Source organism: Ceratotherium simum, chromosome 17 (assembly GCF_057802395.1).
Source record: "Ceratotherium simum simum isolate JZ-2026a chromosome 17, ASM5780239v1, whole genome shotgun sequence".
NCBI classification, from domain to species: Eukaryota; Metazoa; Chordata; class Mammalia; order Perissodactyla; family Rhinocerotidae; genus Ceratotherium; species Ceratotherium simum.
In genome coordinates this window covers 28,106,825-28,131,581 of record NC_141916.1, presented here as the reverse complement: position 1 = coordinate 28,131,581, position 24,757 = coordinate 28,106,825, and the positions used below count along the sequence as shown (strand labels likewise).

At 36.1% G+C, this 24,757-nt stretch overlaps 1 protein-coding gene across 1 annotated transcript in view; it reads left to right on the top strand.

Annotated features, from left to right (window-relative positions):
• Nucleotides 1-18,563, top strand: part of REDIC1 (regulator of DNA class I crossover intermediates 1) — a 64,369-nt gene extending 45,806 nt beyond the window's left edge. The window contains exons 10-13 of the mRNA XM_087442561.1: nucleotides 1,536-1,596; nucleotides 12,881-12,956; nucleotides 16,617-16,699; nucleotides 17,948-18,563. Coding sequence (XP_087298687.1) covers nucleotides 1,536-1,596; nucleotides 12,881-12,956; nucleotides 16,617-16,699; nucleotides 17,948-18,415 — 688 coding nt within the window. The 3' untranslated portion in view covers nucleotides 18,416-18,563. The remainder of the gene's footprint in view (nucleotides 1-1,535; nucleotides 1,597-12,880; nucleotides 12,957-16,616; nucleotides 16,700-17,947) is intronic.
• The last annotated feature ends 6,194 nt before the right edge of the window (nucleotides 18,564-24,757 follow it).

The following is a 24,757-nucleotide window of genomic DNA, read 5'->3' as shown; positions in this document are numbered from 1 at the left end:
AGATCCCAGGCGTGGACCTATCAAGCCATGCTGTGGCAGGCGTCCCACATATAAAGTAGAGGAAGATGGGCATGGATGTTAGCCCAGGGCCAATCTTCCTCAGCAGAAAGAGTAGGATTGGCATTGGCTGTTAGCTCAGGGTGAATCTTCCTCACTTTTATGAGAGGTTTGGGGGATTCGATCGGAGACGTAAAAGAAACTTTCAGACAAATGGACTGAAGGTATATTTTATTATATAGAGAATAGTAAAGGCGGTAGTCCGCAAACAGATCTGACTAGGTCAAATATTAAGAGGGAAAAACACCAGCTTGTTCAGAAAGGGAAACACCAGATCGGCTGAGATAGCGGCAGATTCCAATAGGTCATATAATAAGAGGGAAAAACATCAGATCAATTGGAAAGGGAAACACCAGATCGACTGAAGGGAAATGACACAAATCAACCGGAAAGAGAAACACCAGGTTGACCGAAAAGAGAACACATCAGATCGGTTACTTACAACATCCGCGCCCCACTGCCGGGAGAGTCCCTTCAATTGACACGGCTGGGTGGGAATCACACGTCCTGGTCAAGGCCTCCCTTCCACAGGTGAGACTCTCACTAGGCCTCGGTTTCCAGCAGTTTATATAAGCAGTTACACAGTTTACAGAGCAAGCATTCAGTGTTCCCATGCACAAATGGTTATCAGTGGCGTAAGTGTACTGAGCCCCCTGGCTATCGTCCCAGCCCAGTAGTTGTGTACGTGCATTGTTTTCTCTAGTTATCGTCCCAGCCTGGCACAGATGACCAGTCCATCCCGAGCTGTGATGCCCAAAGGACCTTGAAATTCTTATAAATTGCAACTATCTCTGTGGGAGAAAGGCCAGTTCCCACCACACAGAAAGCGGCTTTATATTTCTTTGTGTGCTGGTGGCTGTAGGTTAATGGAACGGCCGAACATGGCTGCACTCATGTCAAGACACTCACCAAAAAAAAAAAAAAAAGTTTCAGAATAGTCCTAACTTTCTTGGTAATAATTGTGATTTAGTCAAATCTTGGTAATTGAGAAACATGAAGTAGAATAGATTTTTATTTTGGAAGTACTTTCTTATGGAAATATTTAAAATGTCTGTTTGTAAAAAAATACATAGATGGCATTTTTATGGGATTGGCACACAAAACAGATTCACAACTTATAAAATCAACAAATTAGGTTCTTTGTTATCAAATCTCCAAGTATTCAGGAACTTATGAATGAAAAACAGCATGTTAGACCTTGAATTTTAAAATGTACTTTATGAAAGTGATTTAGAACATGGTTCCCAAACCTGACTGCAGATCCAAATCACTCAAGGGGGTGATTTTAAAATACAAAATACCAAATTCGACCCCCGCATAATAAATAGGCTCCTTAGGATGGAGCTTATGAATCTTTATTTTTTAAAAAGCTTCTCTTATAATTCTGATCTATAGCCAACTTTGGGAACCATAATTTAGAATAATAATTTTCAGGGAGAATAAAGCAAACTTTAGTACTGTCTTATTTATGACCCTAGGGTTAATAACCCTTTGGAAGAATTGCATTCAAAGCAGTCGTGGAACTTTGGACTTGGTGAGGTAAAGTACATTTTACATTATCTTTCCAATTAAGTCAGTTGTATTATCATGTTATATTTTAGTATTTGCAGTTTACTTTAAGGTTAGCTTTAATCGAAAAATTTCTTTTTAGGCTAACTCTTTTTCTCATTCTGGGGAAATTATAATTTAGATCTAGAAATAAAATTAACACTGTATTTGATTTATTTATTTGAGACAAACCAATCTAGATGCATTTAAAATTCTTTCTGTAAGTCCTGTAAAATTTTTTCCTAGGTGGAAATGCTTTGGGCTTCAATGTGCTACAGGTGAACATAGTTATATATTTAAGAATACTGAAACATCTATAGACATCGGTTATATAAGTTATAACCCTTGCTCATAATAAAAGGGTATGATTGTTATAACAGCCTAGGCATTGTGCTAGGAGCTTTAAGTACTTCATCTCTAATCTACAAGAGCCTGATCCTGTAAACTCTTCACAGCAAAAGAAACTCAAGTTCAGAAAGATTAAATAACTTGTTCAAGGTTACACACTTGAGCCCAGGATTCAAACTTTTGTCTTATCTGACTCTATATTTTCAACTATACTAATTGTTTTCTCTTTTTATCTTCAGTATATGCATATTATGAATACATTTTATGAGAGTACATATTATGAATTCATTTAGTGGAATTTATTGAGTGTCTGTTATATGCTAGACAGTGGGGAAAAACCAGTTTTTGTTTTTATGAAGCTCATATTTTGCTATGCATTAGATTCTGTAAGGTACAGAGATGAAAGGACATGGGACCTATCTTTAAGAAGCTGTAGTCTAGGAGCTAGACAGAAACAGAAAAATATATGATGCATTTAGATAAATTGCTCCAATTGGGGTTTGTACAAAGGGCAGTGGGAGCCAAGTGAAAGATAATTTTAAGTTTCATGGTCAGTCAGGAAGAAGATGTAATAGAGGAGAAAACTTTTGATCTGGGTATCAATTAATGAGTTTACGAAATGGACAAACTGCCTTCATCATGTGAAGAAGAAGCAACATAGATAGAAACAAAGATGTGAGAGAATATAGCTTGTTTTAGAAACTGCAGGTAACTTATTTCCTTCTAGTTGTTATTGCTACTACTATAGCATAAATGACAAGGGGTGGGGGAATGGCAAGAGATAATTCTGGACAATATAAATATGGGCCAGATCATAAAAGACCTTGTATGACATATAACAGTTTAATTTCTTATCACCAAACAGAGAACCACTGAAAAAATTTTGAGAGAGGAATTTGATGACATCTGAATATTAACAAGTTGACTCTGGCAACAATGAGAGATTTGAGAAGTGGCAAGACTCAAGGCAGGGCAAAAAATAGTGAAAGCTTGAAGTTGAGCAGTGTCAGTAAGAATGGAAATGAAAGAAGAGCTATCACAAAGATTTAGACGATCTAGATTTGATAGGACTCGGTGATTAGTTAAGGGAGAAGGAAAAAATTGAAGAAGAGCTGGATTTATGTTTTGGGTAAATGGATAGTTGAAGGGGTGGTGCCATTCACCAAGATTGAAATGTTAATATTTTTTTTTTTAATTTTTTGTTTATTGCAGTAACATTGGTTTATAACATTGTAAAAATTTCAGGTGTACATCATTGTACTTCTATTTCTGCATAGATTACATCATGTTCACCACCAAAATACTAATTACAACCCATCACCACACACATGTACCGAATTATCCCTTTCACCCTCGTCCCTCCCCCCTTCCCCTCTGGTAACCACCAATCCAGTCTCTGTCCCTATGTGTTTGTTTATTGTTGTTATTATCTACTACTTAATGAAGGAAATCATGTGGTATTTGACCTTCTCCCTCTGACTTATTTCACTTTGCATTATACCCTCAATGTCCATCCATGATGTCACAAATGGCTGGATTTCATCATTTCTTATGGCTGAGTAGTATTCCATTGTGTATATATACCACAGCTTCTTTATCCATTCGTCACTTGATGGGCACTTAGGTTGCTTCCAAGTCTTGGCTATTGTGAATAACGCTGCAATGAACACATGGGTGCATGTACCTTTACAAATTGGTGTTTTCAAGTTCTTTGGATAAATACCCAGCAGTGGGATAGCTGGATCATATGGTAGTTCTAGCCTTGATTTTTTGAGGAATCTCCATACTGTTTTCCATAGTGGCTGCACCAGTTTGCACTCCCACCACCAGTGTATGAGAGTTCCCTTCTCTCCACATCCTCTCCAACACATGTTGTTTCCTGTCTTGTTAATTATAGCCATTCTGACGGGCGTCAGGTGATATCTCATTGTAGTTTTGATTTGCATTTCTCTGATACTTAATGATTTTGAATATCTTTTCATGTGTCTGTTGGCCATCTGTATATCTTCTTTGGAGAAATGTCTGTTCAGGTCCTTTGCCCATTTTTTAATTGGGTTGGTAGTTTTTTTGTTGGTAAGATGCATGCGTTCTTTATATATTTTGGAGATTAAGCCCTTATCAGAAGTATGGTTTGCAAATATCTTCTCCCAATTGTTAGGTTGTCTTTTCGTTTTGTTGATGGTTTCCTTTGCTGTGCAGAAGCTTTTTAGTTTGATGTAGTCCCATTGGTTTATTTTTTCTATTGTTTCTCTTGCCCGGTCAGACGTGGTGTTTGAGAAGATGTTGCTAAGACTGATGTCGAAGAGCGTACTGCCTATGTTTTCTTCTAGAAGTTTCACAGTTTCAGGTCTTACATTCAAGTCTTTAATCCATTTGGAGTTAATTTTTGTGTATGGTGTAAGGTAAGGGTCTACTTTCATTTTTTTACATGTGGCTATCCAGTTTTCCCAACACCATTTGTTGAAGAGACTTTCTTTTCCCCATTGTATGTTCTTGGCTCCTTTGTCAAAGATTAGCTGTCCATAGATGTGTGGGTTTATTTCTGGGCTTTCGATTCTATTCCATTGATCTGTGTGTCTGTTTTTGTGCCAGTACCATGCTGTTTTGGTTACTACAGCTTTGTAGTCTATTTTGAAATCAGGGAGTGTGATACCTCCAGCTTTGTTCTTTTTTCTCAGGATTCCTTTAGCTATTCGGGGTCTTTTGTTGTTCCATATAAATTTTAGGATTCTTTGTTCTATTTCTGTGAAAAATGTTGTTGGAACTTTGATAGGGATTGCATTGAATCTATAGATGGCTTTAGGAAGTATGGACATCTTAACTATGTTAATTCTTCCAATCCAAGAGCACAGAATATCTTTCCATGAAATGTTAATATTTTGTGGGGGGTTTTTGTATCTATGTTCATCAGGGATATTATCCTGTAATTTTCTTTTCTTGTGGTGTCGACTGATTTGCATATCAAAGTAATGCTGGCCTCATAAAAGGAGTTTGGAAGTATTCTCTCCTCTTTTTTGGAATAGTTTGAGAAGGATAGGTATTAATTTTCTTTAGATGTTTGGTGGCATTCACCAGTGAAGCCATTGGTCCTGAACTTTTGTTTGTTGGAAGGTTTTTGATTACTGATTCAATGTCTTTACTAGTAATCAGTCTATTCATATTTTTTGTGTCTTCATGAATAAGTCTTGGTTAGGTTGTATGTTTCTAGGAATTTATCCTTTTCTTCTAGATTGTCCAATTTGTTGGTGTATAATTATTCATAGTAGTCTCTTATGATCCTCTGTATTTCTGTGGTATCAGTTGTAACGGCTCCTCTTTCATTTCTGATTTTGTTGATTTGAGTCCTCTCTCTTCTTTTTCTTGTCGAGTCTAGCTAATGGTTTGTCAATTTTGTTTATCTTTTCAAAAAACCAGCTCTTAGTTTCATTGGTCTTTTCTATTGTCTTTTTAGTGTCTATTTCATTTGTTTCCACTATGATCTTTGTTATTTCATTTCTTTTACTAACTAGGTTCAGTTTGTTCATTTTCTAGTTCCTTGAGGTGTAAAGTTATGTTGTTTATTTGAGATCTTTCTTGTTTCTTAATGTAGGCATTTATCACTAGGAATGTCCATCTTAGAACTGCTTTTGGTGCATCCTATAAGTTGTGGTATGTTGTATTTCCATTTTCATTTGTCTCAAAATATTTTTTAATTTATTTTTTGATTTCTTCTTTTACCCATTAGTTGTTTAGGAGCATGTTATTTAATATCCACATATTTGTGAATTTTCCAGTTGTCGTCTGGTAATTGATTTTTAGTTTCATACCATTGTGGTTGTAAATCATGTTTAATATGATTTCACTCTTCTTAAATTTATTAAGATTTGTTTTATGGCCTAATATATGATCTCTCTTGGAGAATGTTCCATGTGTGCTTCAGAAGAATGTGTATTCTGGCCGGCCCCGTGGCTTGGTGGTTAAGTGCGCGCGCTCTGATGCTGGTGGCCCGGGTTCGGATCCCGGGCGCGCACCGAGGCACCACTTCTCCGTCCATCCTGAGGCCGAGTCCCACATACAGCAACTAGAAGGATGTGCAGCTATGACATACAACTATCTACTGGGGCTTTGGGGGGAAAAAATAAATAAAATCTTTAAAAAAAAAAAAAAAAAAAGAATGTGTATTCTATTGCTTTTGGATGGAATGTTCTGTGTGTGTATATTTAATCTATCTGCTCTAAAGTGTCATTTAAGACCAGTATTTTCTTATTGATTTTCTGACTGGATGATCTATCTATTAATGAAATTGGAGTATTAAAGCCCCCTACTATTGTATTGTTGTATATTTCTCTCTTTAGGTCTGTTAATATTTGTTTTATATATTTTGGTGTTCCTATATTGAGTGCATACATATTTACAAATGTCATATCCTTTTGTTGCATTCACCCCTTTTTTATTATATGGTCATACATTGCTTAATGATGGGGATACATTCTGAGAAATGTGTTGTTAGGCAATTTCATCTTTGTGTGAACATCATAAAGCGTACTAAAGGGAACAAAATTTGGCATCCTAAAAATGTGTCTCTTTAACATGAGGATTATTTGAGGGTGATTATTTTTGAGAAACAAAAGACTTAGAAAGTTTTTCTTGTTACCTCTCCCTTAGCTGCCTAAAAGAATTCAGATAAAAAAAGCTGTCTCAGGAAGCAAGCTATCGCCTTAGCATAAAATGAACTAGGTGATAGCCAGGGAGGAACCTAGAAAATCCTGTTTGTTGGGCTCTCCTGTGTTTTTCAGTTTCTGTGTGGCCAGACAAACACTTGTTTTCTAAGCATTTGCTCCTTTTCACCTACCTGTGAATTGCCTTCCTTCCCTTTGAAGTCCCTGACTCTCCTCATCTCCAACATCTTCTTTTGTCTTTACCTGAAGATGGTATTTAAGATGAGGGCTTTGGCTAGTTACTTGGTTTTCCTGGGTTTCTCCCATGTATACATGTTATTAAACTTTTGTTTTTCTGCTGTTAATCTGGCTCATGTCAATTTAATTTTTAAACCAGCCAGAAGAACCTAAAGGCGTAGAGGAAAATTTCTTCCTCCCCTACAGTACTTACACAAACCTAGATGGTATAGCCTATCACATACCTAGACTATATGTTACTAATCTTATAGGATCATTGTTGTATATGCGGTCTGTTGTTGAACAAAACGTTGTTAGGTGGCGCATGACTATATAATGACCTTCTTTGTCTCTTATTATAGTCTTTGTCTTAAAGTCTATTTTGTCTGATATATGTATAGCTACCTCAGCTTTCTTTTGGTTTTCATTTGCATGAAATATCTTTTTCTGTTCCTTACTTTCAATCTGTGTGTGTCCTTAACTCTGAAGTGAGTCTCTTGTAGGCAACATATAGATGGGTCTTGTTTTTTAATCCATTTAGCCACTCTATATGTCTTGATTGGAGAATTTAGTCCATTTACATTTAAAGTAATTATTGATAGGTATGGACTTATTGCCATTTTGTTCATGTTTTTCTGGCTGTTTTGTAATTCCTTTGTTTTTTCCTCTTTTCTTGCTCTCTTCCTTTTTGATTTGATGATTTTCTGTTGTGGTATGCTTAGAGTCCTTTGTCTTTATCTTTTGTGTATCTGCTGTAGGTTTTTGCTTTGTGGTTACTGTGAGGCTTATATAAAGCAACTTATATTTGTAACATTCTAAGTTTGTAAAAACTTAAGTTTGAATGCATTCTAAAGCTCTAAATTTTACTGCCCTCCCATGTTTTATGTTTTCGATGTCACAACTTACATCTTTGTATTTTGTGTATTTATTAACAAATTATTGTAGTTGTTATTTTTACTACTTTTGTCTCTTAACCTTCATACTGGCTTTGTAAGTGATCAACCCATCACCTTTACAACATTAGATTATTCTGAATTTTACTATATATTTACCTTTACCAGTAAGATTTATAATTTTGTATGTTTTCCTTTTACTGATTAGCACTCTTTCGTTTTAGCTTAAAGAAGTCCCTTTAACATTTCTTGTAAGGCCAGTCTAGTGGTGGTAAACTCTTTTAGCTTTTGCGTGTCTGGAAAACTCTTTGTCTATCCTTCTATTCTGAAGGACAGCTTTGCTGTGTAGGGTATTCTTGGTTGGCAGTTTCTTTCTTCCAGTACTTTGAATATGTTGTGCCTTCTGGCCTGTGAAGTTTCTGCTTAAAATCTGCTGATAGTCTTATGAGGTTTCCTGTATATGTAACAAGTTGTTTTTCTCTTGCTGCTTTTAAGATTCTCTCCTTGTCTTTCACTTTTGATAACTTAATTATAATGTGTCTTGGTAAGGGTCTCTTTGAGTTCATCTCATTTGGAACTCTATGAGCTTCCTGGATCTAGATGTCTGTTTCCTTCCTCAGGTTAGGGAAGTTTTCAGCCATAATTTCTTCAGATAAGTTTTCTGCCGCTTTCTCTCTTCTTCTTTTGGGACCCCTATAATGCAAATATTGGTCCACTTGTTATTGTCCATAAGTCCCTTATGCTATCTTCACTCTTTTTTATTCCTTTTTCTTTTTGCTTCTCTGATTGGATAAATTCCACTGCCCTGTCTTTGAGTTTGTTGATCCTTTCTTTGGCTTCATCTAGTCTTCAGTTATACCCTTCTATTGTATTTTTCAGCTGAGTTATTGTGTTCTTCAGCTCTGTGATTTCTTTTTTTTTTTTTTAAAGATTTTATTTATTTTATTTTTTCCCCCCAAAGCCCCAGTGGATAGTTGTGTGTCGTAGCTGCACATCCTTCTAGTTGCTGTATGTGGGACTCGGCCTCAGGATGAACGGAGAAGTGGTGCCTCGATGCGCACCCGGGATCCGAACCCGGACCGCCAGCATCGCAGCGCGCGCACTTAACCACCAAGCCACAGGGCCGGCCCAGCTCTGTGATTTCTGTTTGGTATTTTGTTATATTTTCTATATTATATTCTCTTTGTTGAAATTCTCACTTTGTTCATGCATTTTTCTCCTGACCTTGGAGAACATCTTTATGATTGCTAATTTGAACTCTTTATCAGGTAAATCACTTATCTCCATTTCATTAAGGTCTTTTTCTGAGGCTTTATCTTGTTCTTTCATTTGGAATGTATTCTTACATTTCTTCATTTTTCTTGATTCTCTGTATTGGTTTCTATGCATTCTATAAAACAGCCACCCCTCTAATCTTGAAGAAGTGGCCTTGTGTAGGAGATAAACCTTATCTTTCAACTCTGCCCTAACTCTTGGTTGTCTCTCAAACCTTTGTGATTGTCCAAGCAGCCTACTTTATTTTTAGTGGCTCTCAGTATTTGGGGGTATACCAAAACCTGCCAGTGTCCTAATGGAGAGGATCTCAGTCAACATCTAGATTCAGTCTGATTGGAAGCTGGACCCTCATGCAGCAGCTTTTAAAGTATGCATATATAACTCATTCATGGGAAGACTTTGAGATAAACATTTCTCTGTGCTCCATCTGCACTGAGCCTTGCTGTGATAGCCATTTAAGAACTGTTTCTTTGTTTGCTACCGTGCTGTTGAACCCATGAACACAAGCCCTGCTGGCCACCAGAGCCTGGCTATCAAAGGTTGTGTCCTTTGGGCAGCTGCCACAAAAGCCCTGGTGCTAGATGTGTGCATAAGCTCCTTTCTTGGAGACACTGGTGACCTGGGGTGGGACACATCGAGAGCGCAAAGATGGTACTCAGTGGCCTCCCTGGTCTCTGGAGAGGATTGCAGTCATCCCATAGATGGGTGTTTAATTAGAAGCCTGACCCTCAGGTTGTGGCTATAAGGATAAACTAATAGGCATCTTTCACAGAAAGACTGGATATTTCAGTGAGCTGCCTCTGCTCTAGGCCCTGGGTTGTAGCATGGTGAGCCTGTGCAAGCCCTGCTCTTCCAAGTTTCTTAAGGGAACTGAGAAAGAGTTCCCTATAGCCTTGTGGGTCTCATGGACACGAGCCTTGTTGGCTCTCAAAGCTTGATGTTGTGGGGGCTCATTTCTCAGGTGCAGGTCTTAAAAGTTCGAGTACCAAATGTGAGGGTCAAACAATTCACTTCTCAGGGAGAAGCTCAGAGTTGTGGGTTCCCTCCCGATTGTGGGTCACCATGCCCAGGGTGGGGTTAATGGTAAGATTGTGTCTCAGCCTCTCCTACCCATTTCATTGTGGGTTTTTTCTCATTCCCCCAATGTATAGGAGTCTCTCAGCTAGTTTTTGGGTTTCTTTAAGAGGAAATTGTTCTGTATGTAGCTGTAGATTTGGTGTGTCTGTGGGAGGAGATGAGTTCAGGATCCTCCTACATCGTCATCTTGAACTGGAACCTATTTAATTTTAAAGTAGTAGAGGAATAAGGTTTAAATATGATTGTTAGAAATGGGAAGGTAATCACTAGAGAAATAGATACACGTGGAAGAACTTCAGAATTCAAAAGAGTGGGGATGTCACACCAGGAAACCTGATCAAGGTGGGAAAAAATGGAATAATGCTTTCACATAAATGGGAAAGGTAAAATGTAAGGAATGAAACCTGCTTAGTAATTAATGTATGAAATATGAAGGGACTGATTTTCCTTAACAAGATTCAAAGAATATCAAATTGAGAAGAAAAAAATAATCACTATATATTTTTCAAGAAACATATATAGAACGTAATAATAAATGTTGAAAATAAAAAGATAGCAAAAGATATACATAAAGAAAATATATATTATTGGAACAAGGACAGTATAAATGCAATAAAAGCCCGTTCAGAAAAGAGAAGAAGAGGAGATACAGAGTTACTGATCCATACTGATTATGAAATCCTGCTGGGCGGACATTGTGTGAAAGACTTACTATCCTGGAGGATGGGGGAAATTCCTTGAATAATTTAGTTTCTTCTCTTTGGGACCATTTTCTTTGTCTGTTATCCTCCATCAACACGTCTAAAGTGGATATTGGAGTGTGTGCCTTTCTTGGGGTGTATATAGCTTTTTCAGCTTGTGTGTTCCTGGTGCAGGTTTGGGGCTTGAATTTTTAGAAGTTGAACATACAAGACTTTTTAAATGATTGAATAGTGAGGTTAGAGAAGAGGCTTTCCTCCATAAGGTTATTCAGGGCTCCAAGCTGGTGGGGACTCTGCTATCTTCAACTGGTTGGTTTACCTGTTTGTAGTGTATGTTGATACCAGATAGCAGAAGGGAAAGGAAGTGGAGGATTATGGAGAAAATTTTTATGGGCCAGCACTGGCAGTGATGTACACTGCTTCTGCCCATGACCAGAACTTAAATCTCGTGTCCAGACCAACTCCAAGGGAGGGTAGGAAATGTATTTTAGCTGTATGCCTAAAAGAAAAGGGAAACAGGTTTGGTGAACAGCCAGATAGTTTCTCCTTTATCCTACCTATCTGTCTATCTAAAACTATATATCCCACCAACAGAGAATATATATTTTCTATAAGTCCCTAGTACATTTGCAAACATAATTCACATAGTAAGCCATAAAGAAAGTCTAAGAGGTTTATCTAAGGAGAGACTCATAGCCACATTCTCTAATAAAAATTCATTAAATTAGAAATAAACAACAGCAAAAAAAGATGCTTAACCTCTCTGATCTTCTTGGAAATTAAGAAACACTTTGGGTGTAAAAAAGAAAAGAAGTTGGGGGCTGGCCCGGTGGCACAAGCGGTTAGGTGCACGTACTCCACTGCGGCAGCCCAGGGTTCGCCGGTTCGGATCCCGGGCGCGCACCGACACACCACTTGTCAGGCCATGCTGTGGCGGCGTCCCATATAAATTGGAGGAAGATGGTCATGTATGTTAGCCCAGGGCCAGTCTCCCTCAGCAAAAAGAGGAGGATTGGCAGATGTTAGCTCAGGGCCGATCTTCCTCACAAAAAAGAAAAATAAAAAAAGAAAAAAGAAAAGAAGAGAATGAAAATAAATTACAAATTAGGTAGAAATTGATGAAAACCACAACCAATGATGTGTTCTTTTTTTTTTTAATAATAATTTTATTTATTTATTTTTCCCCCCAAAGCCCCAGTAGATAGTTGTATGTCATAGCTGCATATCCTTCTAGTTGCTGTATGTGGGACGCGGCCTCAGCATGGCCGGAGAAGCAGTGCGTGGGCGCGCGCCCGGGATCCGAACCTGGGCCGCCAGCAGCGGAGTGCACGCACTTAACTGCTAAGCCACGGGGCCGGCCCCCAATGATGTGTTCTATAGAAAATTTATACCTCTAAGAGCTTTTATTATTTAAAAAACCATAAAATTAATGAACTGACATCCAACTTAAATTAGAAAGAGAATAAGAGAATAAATCTCCAATTGCTTTAATATCTTTGCCTTTTTTCAACTGCATTTATTATGATCACCTGAAGCTTTTCCTTTTTGTCAGTAATTCATTTCTTTTTTTTTTTTCTTTTGTGAGGAAGATCAGCCCTGAGCTGACAGCCATGCTAATCCTCCTCTTTTCGCTGAGGAAGACTGGCTCTGAGCTAACATCTGTTGCCAATCCTCCTCCTTTTTTTTTTTCCGCAAAGCCCTAGTAGATAGCTGTATGTCATAGTTGCACATCCTTCTAGTTGCTGTATGTGGGACGTGGCCTCGGCATGGCTGGAGAAGCGGTGCATCGGTGCGCGCCCGGGATCTGAACCCGGGCCGCCAGTAGCAGAATGCGCACACTTAACGGCTAAGCCATGGGGCCGGCCCCATAATTCATTTCTTAGCAAGTGTCTATTCTGTTGCTTGCTCTTTCTAAATCAATTTTAGTTTTGTTTCATTTTATTGTTCATCACAGGCAAATTTTTCTTTGTGGTTTTAAAATCATCTTTGTTGAACTAAAGTAATATGAGGAAGAGTACTGTAAAATGAATTGGTGGGGTTAAAAGGGAGCTATAAGTGGATATTATTGTGTATACTTGGGAGTTGTTAAATTTTGTTTCTCTTCTAGATTCTGATGGAAGAAGGAGGAACGTGTTCTTTAAAAGGCAGGCCAACATCTACTAAGAAAATCTGTCAGTATAACTGTAAGTGAATTTTATTATTTTAAAAAGCTAACATTTAAGTGGAAATTAATTAAATTTTAAGTGCTTGTTTTCTTTTTAGATTTTTGCCAGCAAATGTTTCCTGGTAATGCAATTGACTCTTTAAAATTACTTTTATCTTTTATGATATATATTATGCATGATGAGTATATGTAACATATGTACATTTTAGCAAATAATAATAAAACAGATACCCTTGTACTTACTTTGTAGCTTAAGAAATAATACATAATCAATACATTTGAAGATCTTCTCAATTGCATTTCCTATCCTGCCCCCTAGAGGTAACTACTATCCTGAAATTATTTTTAATGATATCACACAGACTTCCATTGCTTGGTTTTGAACTTTCTACAGATTGAGACAAATGCTATATATTTTTCTGCAACTTGCTTTTCTTTGTTTACCCAGTAATATATTTTGAGGTTCATCCACTCTGATACTGGTGACTCTAGTACACTTCATTATTTGTTTACTGATATACAGCCTTCTGTTGTGTGAATGTATCACAATTTATTTATACATCTTCTGGCAATGGTTGTTTAGATTATTTTGAATATTTTGCTGTGATAAACAGTGCTACTTGGGCAGTTCTTTACATTTCTCCTGGCATACATGTATAAAAAATTTCTCTAGGATATAGTTCTAGGAGTAGAATTGGCTAGTTCATATGATATGCACATCTTCACCTATTCTAGGTAATGCAAAGTTGTTTTCCAAAGTGGTTGTGCCAGTTTAAACCCCCACTCGCAGGAGGTAAGAGTCTTGTTACATAGTCTCACTGACACTGGGTCAGCTTTTTATCATTGTTGGAATCTGATGTCTCATTGTAATTTTAATTTATATTTCCCGTTATTAATTAGGTTGATTGGCCATCCATGTTTTATCTGTGAAATGCCTTTCATGTCTGTTGCCCATATTTCTTTTACAAAGTTTGGCTTTCCTTATGGAATGTGTCTTTTATATATCTAGATCTATATGTATATATCCTATATATCTTTTATATATCCTAGATTCTAATTGCTTGTAGGCTTGTGTGTCGCAGATACTTCATATTTGACTGGTCTTTTTATTCTATACTGTCTTTTTATGAATAACAGTTTCTGGCACTTTTAAAATATTCTGTGATAGAATGATGCTTTTAGGATATCTACTCTGCTAGGATACCTAGAAATCTTTGTTGACTTTTTTCTTTTGGATTTAATTTTTTGAAATGTAAACCATTAGTCTGGTTTTGATCCCTAGCCTGTCTGCCCTATTTCCTTCTGCCTTATATGAGTGACTTTTTTGTTGGTTTAGGGTTTATCATTCCACTGTGTATTTTTTTTTCAAAATAAAGCCTAAGAATATATAAACACACATATATACATGAGTCTTAGTTCCCTGCCTTTCTCACTCTAAACGTAGTATAGGATATTTTATAGATGAAGTAAATGGATTCATTTATTTAATAAGTTGCTTTTAGATTTCTCCATATTAGTACTAGGCATTTCTTCATCCTTTACTTATGACAATCTAGTAATCCATTACGTGGATGGACTATAGTTTATTCAGTCAGTGCCCTGTTGGTGAACATTTGGCTTGTTTCCAGTATGTTGTTTTTACAAATGATGCTCGGTGACAACTTTGTGCATATGTTTCTTAATTGTGAAGGTACATTTTCAGGGTAATGTCTAGGAGTAGGATTGCTAAGTCAAAGGGGAGATACATTGGTTTTTTGGATAGTTATTGCCAAAATTGATTATGATAGATATTACCAAATTCCCTGCTGCATCATTTGGCAGTCTCACCAGAAATGTGCCTTTTATTCCACAGCCTCACCAGTAGGGATTGTGTTCAAACTTAAGAATTGTGAGTTTTATAAAAATAGATAAGTAGGTAGAGAGATAGGTAAAAGTTTGAGTTTGCACTTGTGTTTCTATAAGTGAAGTTGAGCATCTTTTAAAAATGTTTAATGGCTATTTGCTTTTCTTTTCCTTTGAAATCTCCATTCATGTCTTTTGAGAATTAAGTTTTTGGTGTTTTTTTCTTGATATTTAAGAACTCTTTATATATTAGAGAGATTTAGGTCTTTGTGATATGTCAAAAATATTTTCTCCTAGTTTATTATTGGTTTTTGATTTGTTTTGTTTTGACTTTGCTTATGGTGTCTCCTGCTTTGCCAAAGGATTAATATATTTCTTGTGTAGTTAATTTTATTCATATTTTCTTTTATACTTTTGGATTTAATTAGAAAGACTCTACACTCCCAGGTTATAAATAAATTCACTTATGTTTTCTTCTAGTGTTAGTATGATTTTATATTTTTACATTTAAATCTTTAATCCATTTGGAGTTTATTCTGATTTAAGGTGTGAGATATGTATGGATTCAAGTCTCTAAAATGCATCTTTTCCCTTTCTCTTTGCTGTTTTACTGGGCTTTCCTAATCTTCATGTGCTAATACCGTACTATTTTTATTGTAATTACTTTATAGTATGTTTAATTTCTAAAAGAGTTACACGTCTCTTTGCACTTTTTAAAGAGTTCTTCTGGCTAATTTTGATTATATTTTTTTGTAAACTTTAAAATCAACTTGTGTAACTGCAAAGAAAGTTTTAACTTTTATTAGGAAAATGCTAAATGTATATATTAACTTAGTGTGAATTGTCATCCTAATGATGTTGAGTAGACCTACCTAAGAACAAGAGATGTCTTTTTATTAATTCAGTCTAATTTTGAATCTTTAATAGTTGTTTAAAACACCTTTAAGCACTTTAAAGTTTTCCTCAAGTAGATTCTGCATGTCTCTTGTTAGATTTAGTGGTAGGTACTTTTTGTTGTTTTTGTTGCTTCTTTAGTGTGAATACACATCCATGTTGATCTACGGTATTTATGCATTGTGAGGAGTCGTGAACTACTTCTCAGGCCCATTTTTAACCTTTACTTGCAAATCATAAGAGAACACATTAAACACATAATGAAAGAATATCATACTAGATGCTTTGAGTTGACTTTTTTTTTTTTTTTTTTGGTGAGGAAGATCATCCCTGAGCTAACATCTGTGCCAATCTCCCTCTATTTTGTATGTGGGACGCTGTTGTGGCTTGATGAGCAGTGTGTAAGTCTGTGCCCAGGATCCAAACCTGCGAACCCTGGGCTGCCAAAGCGGAGCATGCAAACTTAACTACTATGCCACCAGGCCAGCCCCTGAGTCGATTTTTTAAATATAGTTTTGATTGTACAATAAAGCTTCATTTACTAGATTAGCAAATATCTACTACTTTGGGACTTAATAAACTTGCCTTATTCCTCCTTCCTGTAGGTTGACACTTTAAATTATTTAAATTATTTGTTCATAAAAAATGGTTCACACATTGGAAAAAATCATTCAATTTTCTCTGTTCTCCTTTCTTCCCTTATGTTATATACCCTTATTTTACTTGTAGATGAAAAAGTTTTAAGTGTAGAATAAACCCATAATACTCTGTCAGAAATGCAAGATGCCAAGTATCTAAAGTTTTAACTAGTTTTGGCACACTTTAAAATGCTCTGTAGTATATTAGCTAAACTTATTTTTCCAGCAGATATTTTCTGCCTATGTATATATGTTGTAGAGTATTAATAAATACCATTCTTCATGAATTAAACTTTTATTTTCAGATCTTGATTCGTCACAGAGTAGTCAGTCTGCCAGTTACTCTCCAAGGCCAACAGATAGTTGTTTCAGTTCTAGTTCAGAGATGGTAAGTTCTGCTTTTTTTTCCTTTTTGCTTATTAATTTATGCTATACTATTTTATAGTTATTTGTATATCTTACAGATTACCTTTACATTCTGAAAAAGATAGTTGAGCCAATAAATACTGGAAATAAATGTAAACAAAAAATGTGAAAAATATTAAAAATGTAAGAAGAATGTAAACAGAAATATAAAATTAAAGTGTAAATTAGCATCATTCATTCACATTTATAAAGATGATGAATGTGTTCATTATTATTTACAAAAGCCAGTCTTATCAAGATATGTGTGTATGTATAGGATAAAGTTGTGTTTCTTTTAAGAGGATTTTTAAAAGAACCCACTTAAAATAATTGAAAACCTAAAACAACCAAAAGTACATACAAAAAGAAAGTCTTAAGGCTTATATGAAGTGAAAACCGTAATCTGAATAATTGGAATGACATGTTGTGTTCTGATTGGGAATGCTGCATTTCTCATAAATCACATTTACTGGAATTCTCCATTAATTCTTCCATGTTCATTTCATCTACCTTTTGTTTCTAGCTTGCCATCCAAACTGCTGTTGCTAAAGAAGGACCCCAGTGGCTTCTATGTTGTCAAATTCATTGGATACTTTTTAGTTTTTAGTTCACAAGAACTCCTAGTAATATTGGTAGAAATGATTATTTTCTTTTTTGAAACATTTTCTTCCCTTTGTTTTTGTGATAACACACTATCTTGGCTTTTTTCATACCTCTCTGAATGCTACTTTATTCCTTTATTCCTTTGTATGTATGTACGTATGTATGATTTCTTGCTATTTGAAAAATCCATAGGGGCCGGCCCGGTGACACAAGCAGTTAAGTGCGCGCGCTCTGCTGCGGCGGCCTGGGTTTCGCCGGTTCGGATCCTGGGCATGCACTGATGCACTGCTTGGCAAGCCATGCTGTGGCGGCATCCCATATAAAGTGGAGGAAGATGGGCACAGATGTTAGCCCAGGGCCAGTCTTCCTCAGCAAAAAAAAGAGGTGGATTGGCAGATGTTAGCTCAGGGCTGATCTTACACACACACACACACACACACACACACACTCCATGACCTCCATGATTTTTAAAAATCAAAAGTCCGGGTTGATTTGCCACCTGCCAAAGTCTCTTCTGTATTTTGAAATTTTCTATGATGTGAATTTTAAGAATGTGTGCTTTGAAGTGATTGAATGCTTTTTTAAAATTTAAGCATCATTTACAGCAAAATTACTAAATTTCTTATAGCTATCTGAAGATGAAGATCAAATATTGCAGCAAATTGAAGATTCAAATAGGAGATCCATCAAAACCAAAGAAACAACTAATAATTTTTATTTAGAAAGGATGGCAAAACTTCCACATGATAGGATTATTAAAAACAACACCAAAATTCATGAACAAAATGAGAATTTTCACCACTTCTCAATGAAAAATAATACAGATCAGTTTCCACCATTGCAGTGTAATTCAGCACACGTTGTGCAAAACAAAACCAGTAATAATTGCATTCTACAAGTTGCAAGATGTGATGCATGGGTACAAACTGAGAGTGAACCTGTAATGAAAGCAAAATTAGATGCTGCCATACAGTGTGATATAATTTCAAAATGTAAATGTAGAAGTGATGTGTCTTCTCTTTGTGATGTTGAAAGGTGCAGTGAAAATATTAAGGCAGATACCACTGGAGGGCAGGAAATCCTTAAGAACAACTAATATTCTAAAATCTCAGCCTGAGATTTAGCATTTCACTTAATGTTCAGAATTTCATTAATGTAATAAGGAATGAGAAAATGCAGCAAAGCACAAATGAAAGTATTCACAAGATATATTTATGGTTTGTTTTAAAACATTTTAATATTGTTTATGCATTTAATTTTACATAGGTATTTCTTAATAGCTTTAGTATCTTAAAGTTTTTAGAAAATAGTGTATATGTAAATTTGCTATCATTCTTATGGTGATTATTCATTGTGTTCTGATATGCTGCTATTTATGGATTAAAAATATGTTTGATTGCTTTCTTGTTGCATTTACTTTTAAATTTTGTGCAGTTGCATCTTTTAGCAAGTGTTCTCTTGCAAGATTTTACGGCAGAAAATAATACTAAATGATATCAAGTATGTTTTATAACTTCATTATGAGATTTTCTTAGCTACTTATATTAAATATTATACCTTCAGTAAAAATTTCTGGCATTAATTTTTAGATAAAATGTATTTTCTGTTTTGTTTGGTGAACATTTTTTATTGATACTTGTATTAATTCAAAGGAAAGTGTTTTTCTCTTCAAGATTAAAAAATGTTTCAATGCTTTTATAAAAGAATTATTTGACATTGGAAAAAATGATTTCTGTTAACTAATTTTAATATTGCTAAGATTTTTTTCATAAATTTCATCAGGATTTATCATTTATAAAATATAAGTTTTGCTTCCAACATAACATCTATTTTTTCTAAGATTTTATTTTATTTTTTTCTATTTTTTTCTTTTCTTTTTTTTTTTCCTGAGGAGGATTCACCCTGAGCTAACATCTGCTGCCAATCTTCCTCTTTTTGTATGGGGGCCGCCACTACAGCATGGCCACTGATAGACGAGTGGTGTAGCTCCATGCCTGGGAACCGAACCCTGGCCGATGAAGTGGAGCACACTGAACTTAAGCACTACCGTTTTTTGTAAGATTTTAAATGTTCATACTCAGACATTTGTATGGCTGTATTACAAAGTGCACAGCAGGGGGCATTCTGATATCTCAGTGAACCAAAAATAAAATTGTTAGGAGTTCCTGTGCCTTTAAGGAAAAGAATGATTAGATATTGCATTTTTACATGCATGTATATCACTCAATAGTTTGTATTGCAGAGGTGGTCTGAAGCATAAAGATTTAGAAACACCAATAGCTAGTGTTTAAACAGTACCAATCTTCAGGCTTTTAGCCAGTTTTAGGAAGTTATTTTTGTTAGCTCAGAGAGAACACAATAAGCTCCTAATTTTTTTAAAGTATGGTAATCATCTCATGAAAGGGAAATATAACTATCTGATATACATTGATAGCTTTTCAAAAGGCCAGATTTTCATCCTGATATTAAGTGAAAGGTATTCCATCATGGATTGATTATCCTGGGCATTATTTTGCAAAGTATGACATATTATAGCAATGAAGACTGATACAGGCGTACCTCAGAGAGATTGGATTCGGTTCTGGACCACCACAATAAAGCAAATACTGCAATAAAGCAATTCACACTAATTTTTTGGTTTCCCAATGCATATAAAAGCTATGTTTACACTATATTGTAGTCTATTAAGTGTGCAGTAGCACTATGTCTAAGAAAACAATGTGCATACCTTAATTAAAAAATATTTTATTGCTAAAAAATGCTAACCATCATTTGAGCCTTTAGCAAGTCGTGATCTTTTTGCTGGTGGAGGGTTTTATAAAAATGCAGTATCGGTGAAGTTCAAGAAAGTGAAGCACGATAAAGCAAGGTATGCCTGTATATGGAAAAGAGAACTCTATACTGGTGATATTAGAATAAGACTGAGCTGTGAATCTTGGGTTGGTTTCAAATATCAAATAAACTGATTTTTTCCCAAATACTAATCAAAGTCTAGCAGTGTTGAAAGCACATTCATTATAAAAGTCCACACCTAGTTATATTTTTATCAGTATCACAATGTGGCAGTTAAGCTCAGTAAAGTGAAGAAGAATATCAGGGCTTTTTAGTGCAGTGACCACACAGTGAGAGCAGGATAAGGTGCAGTGTAGTAAAGAATTAAAATTGTCCAAAAATAAGTCTGGCCTTAGCTTTTGGCCTTTGGGAGGTAATTGCTAAGCCCTTGGAATATCATGCCCGATAGAAGTGTCTTTGTTTGCCTGAGGACCTTGGGCCAAGCCAGATAGTAACAACGTGATTTAAGATGGTACTTAGAATCAAGCAGTATCAGTTTGACTTCCTAAGGAGCTAGAAAATGATATCAGCCATGTGGACAATCAACCATGCCACTGTTATGGAGCCCCAGTAAAGACTCTGGACATCAAGGCTTGAATAAGCTTCCTTGGTTGGCAGTACTCTTTGTGTGTTTTCGCACATTCATACCATGAAAGTAACACTGTCCATGACTCCATAGAAGAGGACAACTGGAAGCCCCACATTTATTACTTTCCTAAACTCTGTCCTATGTGTTTCTCACCTAGGCTGTTTTTAATCTATATCCATTCCCTGTAATAAACTATAACTGTGAGTATAACGGCTTTCAGTGAGTTCTGAAAGCTTTCAGTGAGTCCTTCCAGCAAATTATCAAATCTGAGTGTGCTCTGGAAACCCTTGAAGTCAGAGTAGTTTTGTGAACTGTTCCCTAACTTTGCAGTTGCTAACTCTTTAGGTGCTTTAAGGAGATAAATGTATTTGGAAAGGAAAGTGAGTATAGATTTACAAAAGGAAAAAAAATGTCCTATGTAATAGAATAGATTATAATATACTTCTCAAAATTCAGCACTGGTTTAGGTTTTCTGTTGGTGAAACCATATAATAAAAAAAAATTAACTGAAGTAAATAAACATAGCTTTCTTTCCATATTTGCTATTTAAGGTTTATCAAAGTAAATCCTAGCTAAAGTTTATCCAAATGAAACAAATGGTAAACTTAATAGTGATTCTGCACACATTTGTAATGTAAACTGTCAATCACAGTGACTTCAAATAAGACACTGTACATTCAGTAATGGCAGGTGTATATGATATTGATCTGGAGTTGGTGTTTTTTACAGATTTGTAAAAAGTGCATCATTTTGGTCAGCATCAACCACTCTAGGAAGTTGCCATCTGAAATAATATGAGACTATCTTTAATGATAGTCTTGTGTAATTTACTTTTATAGCACTTATCATAATAGTAATTTATTTGTGTAATTTCTTGGTTAGTGTTTATTTTCCCCATGACACTATACATAGTAGTGTAGCAAATGCTGTCGGTGCTCTGCTCACATTTCCTTGGCACTTTCCATTTCAATACATGCCAAACCGATTTCCAACTGCCAGGACCTGTGACTCATTTCCTGAGGGGTTTCTCTTGGCTGCAGACACTTGCTCTGCCCATGTGCATTCAGGCAGGTAGTACCAGGGAATTAATGCTGTTTGAGAGCAGTCTTTTCAAACAATGACTGATGGGAGTTGATGGATAAATACCCCAGTTTCCTTGCCTCTTGGGCAAGATAACTTCCTCAGAAGTGTGTCCTATACTACTGCTTGCTCAAAGTGTGATCCACTGACCTGTAACATTAACATCACTACTGCCTGGGAGTTGGTTAGAAATGCAAATTCTTAGAACTGTTGACCTTAAAAAAGAAAAGAGCCGGTTATTTTACCAGCAAAATGAATTTATTCAGGAAGAGCAGAGAACTTGCAATTTGGGACATGCAAACTATGGCTAACCATAGGCAAGTCTGGAGAACAGAGGAGAGGGGCTTGCTTCTATAGGGGAAAGGAGGAAGCTGGGAGGGGCTGTTTTGAACAAAAGTATATTGGAGGAGAGTGAGAGCTCAGGGTGGTAATGACTCTCATTGGCTGTGTGTGGTGGTTTCTTATTGGCCAGGCTGTTGCTGGGCAAAGAGAAATTCTTTCTTCCTCATGCTGGGGTTTGTAAAGTAAGCTTCTTCCTGTTGGGGAATGTGAGGTATGCTTTTCCCTATTTGGGGTCTGCAAGGTACGGCAAATGATAGTGCGTGAAAGCTTCCCTTTCAGGGCTTCCCAACTCCATTTTAAATGAGATTTCCCTTATTTATTTTCACAGAATCCACCCCAAAACTACTGAATCAGAATCTCTGGGAGTGGGGCCCAGGAATCCATGCTTAAATAGGTGAGGTAATGCACTCTGAAGTTGGAGAAACATTCTTCTTCCAGAATTCTTCAGAAGGATTAAGTTTCAGTTACTTACAATGGTAACTTGCTTGATAATAAACCCTTTATTAACTTCCTTCCTTTCCTGTTTCACTTCTCCAATTCCATGCCAGTGTTTCACCCCAAGCAAACTACGTGTACTTGAATCCTTGAGTTATGGTTTGCTCCTGGGGAGATCCGTATTGACAGGTTAGAGACTGTGACAAATGGATAAATAAATAGTTTTTATAGGTGTAGCTCAAATGTTAACAGTGCTGATTTTTTTTGTTTTACAATTCTGTAGTCCCAGTTTTCCATTTCTGCCACCTGCTGAACACCCAATAAGTGGATCTAGCAGCATATTAGACATAAATGAAGAAAGAATTAGTGAAATGAACTATACATCGGAATAAATTATCCCAAACGCAGGAGAGAAAAAGAAGTAGATAATATGAAAGAGAGTTGAAAAGGAGGATAGAATAAGAAGCTCCAACATACTTTAATTGAAATTTCAACAGTAAAGAAGAGAGAATGGGATAGAGGCATAATTTGAAGAGATAATGGCTGAGAATTTTCCAGAATTGGTCAATCATAGTCATCCACAAATTCAAGAAGGCCAACAACTTCTAAGTAGGGTAAATAATATGAAATCCATGTCTAGTAAAATGTCCGAGCCTCAAAGACAAAGAGAAGATCTAGCAGCTGGAGAGAAAAAAAGACCACCTTCCTAGAAGGACAGCTACACTGTTAAATGACATTTTAATAGCAATAACGGAAGCCAAAAGACAGTGTAATAATACCTTCCAAATCCTGATAGAAAGTAACTGTCACCATAGAATTGTGTTTCCAGGCCTATAGCTCTAGCACCATTTGAAATCACCAAACTAGCCAGTACTAGTATTAAGGAACCATTTCTGCAAGATTTGGTGATTTATATTTAAGGTTTTTGTACATAGATAGTACTTTCTCTTTGTGGGAAAAGTTCCTGATTTTTTCACTGTTTTGTCTTTAACCCATATGCTCAATAATTTTTCTTTTTTTAAAGATTTTATTTATTTTATTTTTTCCCCCCAAAGCCCCAGTGGATAGTTGTGTGTCGTAGCTGCACATCCTTCTAGTTGCTGTATGTGGGACTCGGCCTCAGGATGAACGGAGAAGTGGTGCCTCGATGCGCACCCGGGATCCGAACCCGGGCCGCCAGCATCGCAGCGCGCGCACTTAACCACCAAGCCACAGGGCCGGCCCTCAATAATTTTTCCATTGCTTCTATTGCATCTGTTGTCTCTGATGGTCTGCAGTGTATATTCCTTTTATGCCTGTTGCTGAGGAGATATCACATGTTCTCTCATTTCTTTCAAAACGCTTTATTATTTCAAGCTTCTCTTTAATACTTAAAGCTCTCCTTTTACGTGCACTGCTTGGTGGTTTTGAATGAAGACAAATAGACTTGTTTGGGATGTTGAGATATATATGTGTAATCTCCACAAATGTGAGAGAATAGCAAAACACAACTTTAAAAGATAATACACACAAGCAATAGAGGTAACTGCCAGATTTTTCAATACGTGTGTGTTGATTTTGTGTATACCTATGGGGTTCAGATGGGTGCAGTTTTATGCATTCACCTAGTATTTCTTGTGGATACAATTGCACATCAGTCAGTTTGGAATTCATATTATGCTCAAATTGTTCCCTCGTATATCATGTGGGAACAAATTTTCCTTCTCAAAACAATTGTTATAGCAAAACTCTCTGTATTTTTCCTATACTGTAATGCCTTTTCATTTTCTTAATGGTGTCCTTTGAAGGGCAAAAGTTTTAAATTTTGATGAAATTTATTTTATCTTTTTTGAAAAATTAAGATTGTGGTCACAAAAAGTCTCTTCTGTGTCTCCTAGAGGTTTTGTATTTTTAATTCTTACATTTACGTCTATGACTCATTTCAAGTTAATTTTTTTGTATAATGTAAGATTATATATATTTTTTTTGCATATAGATATCCCGTGGCTCCAGCAGCATTTGTTAAAAAGATAATTCTTTCCCCTATTGAATTAACTTTGAGCCTTTGTCAAAAATAAATTGACTATGATGTTTGGGTTTGAACTCTTTGTTATATTTGATTGATCTATATATTTCTTCTTATATGAATAATACATTGTCTTGATTAATGTAGCTGTATAG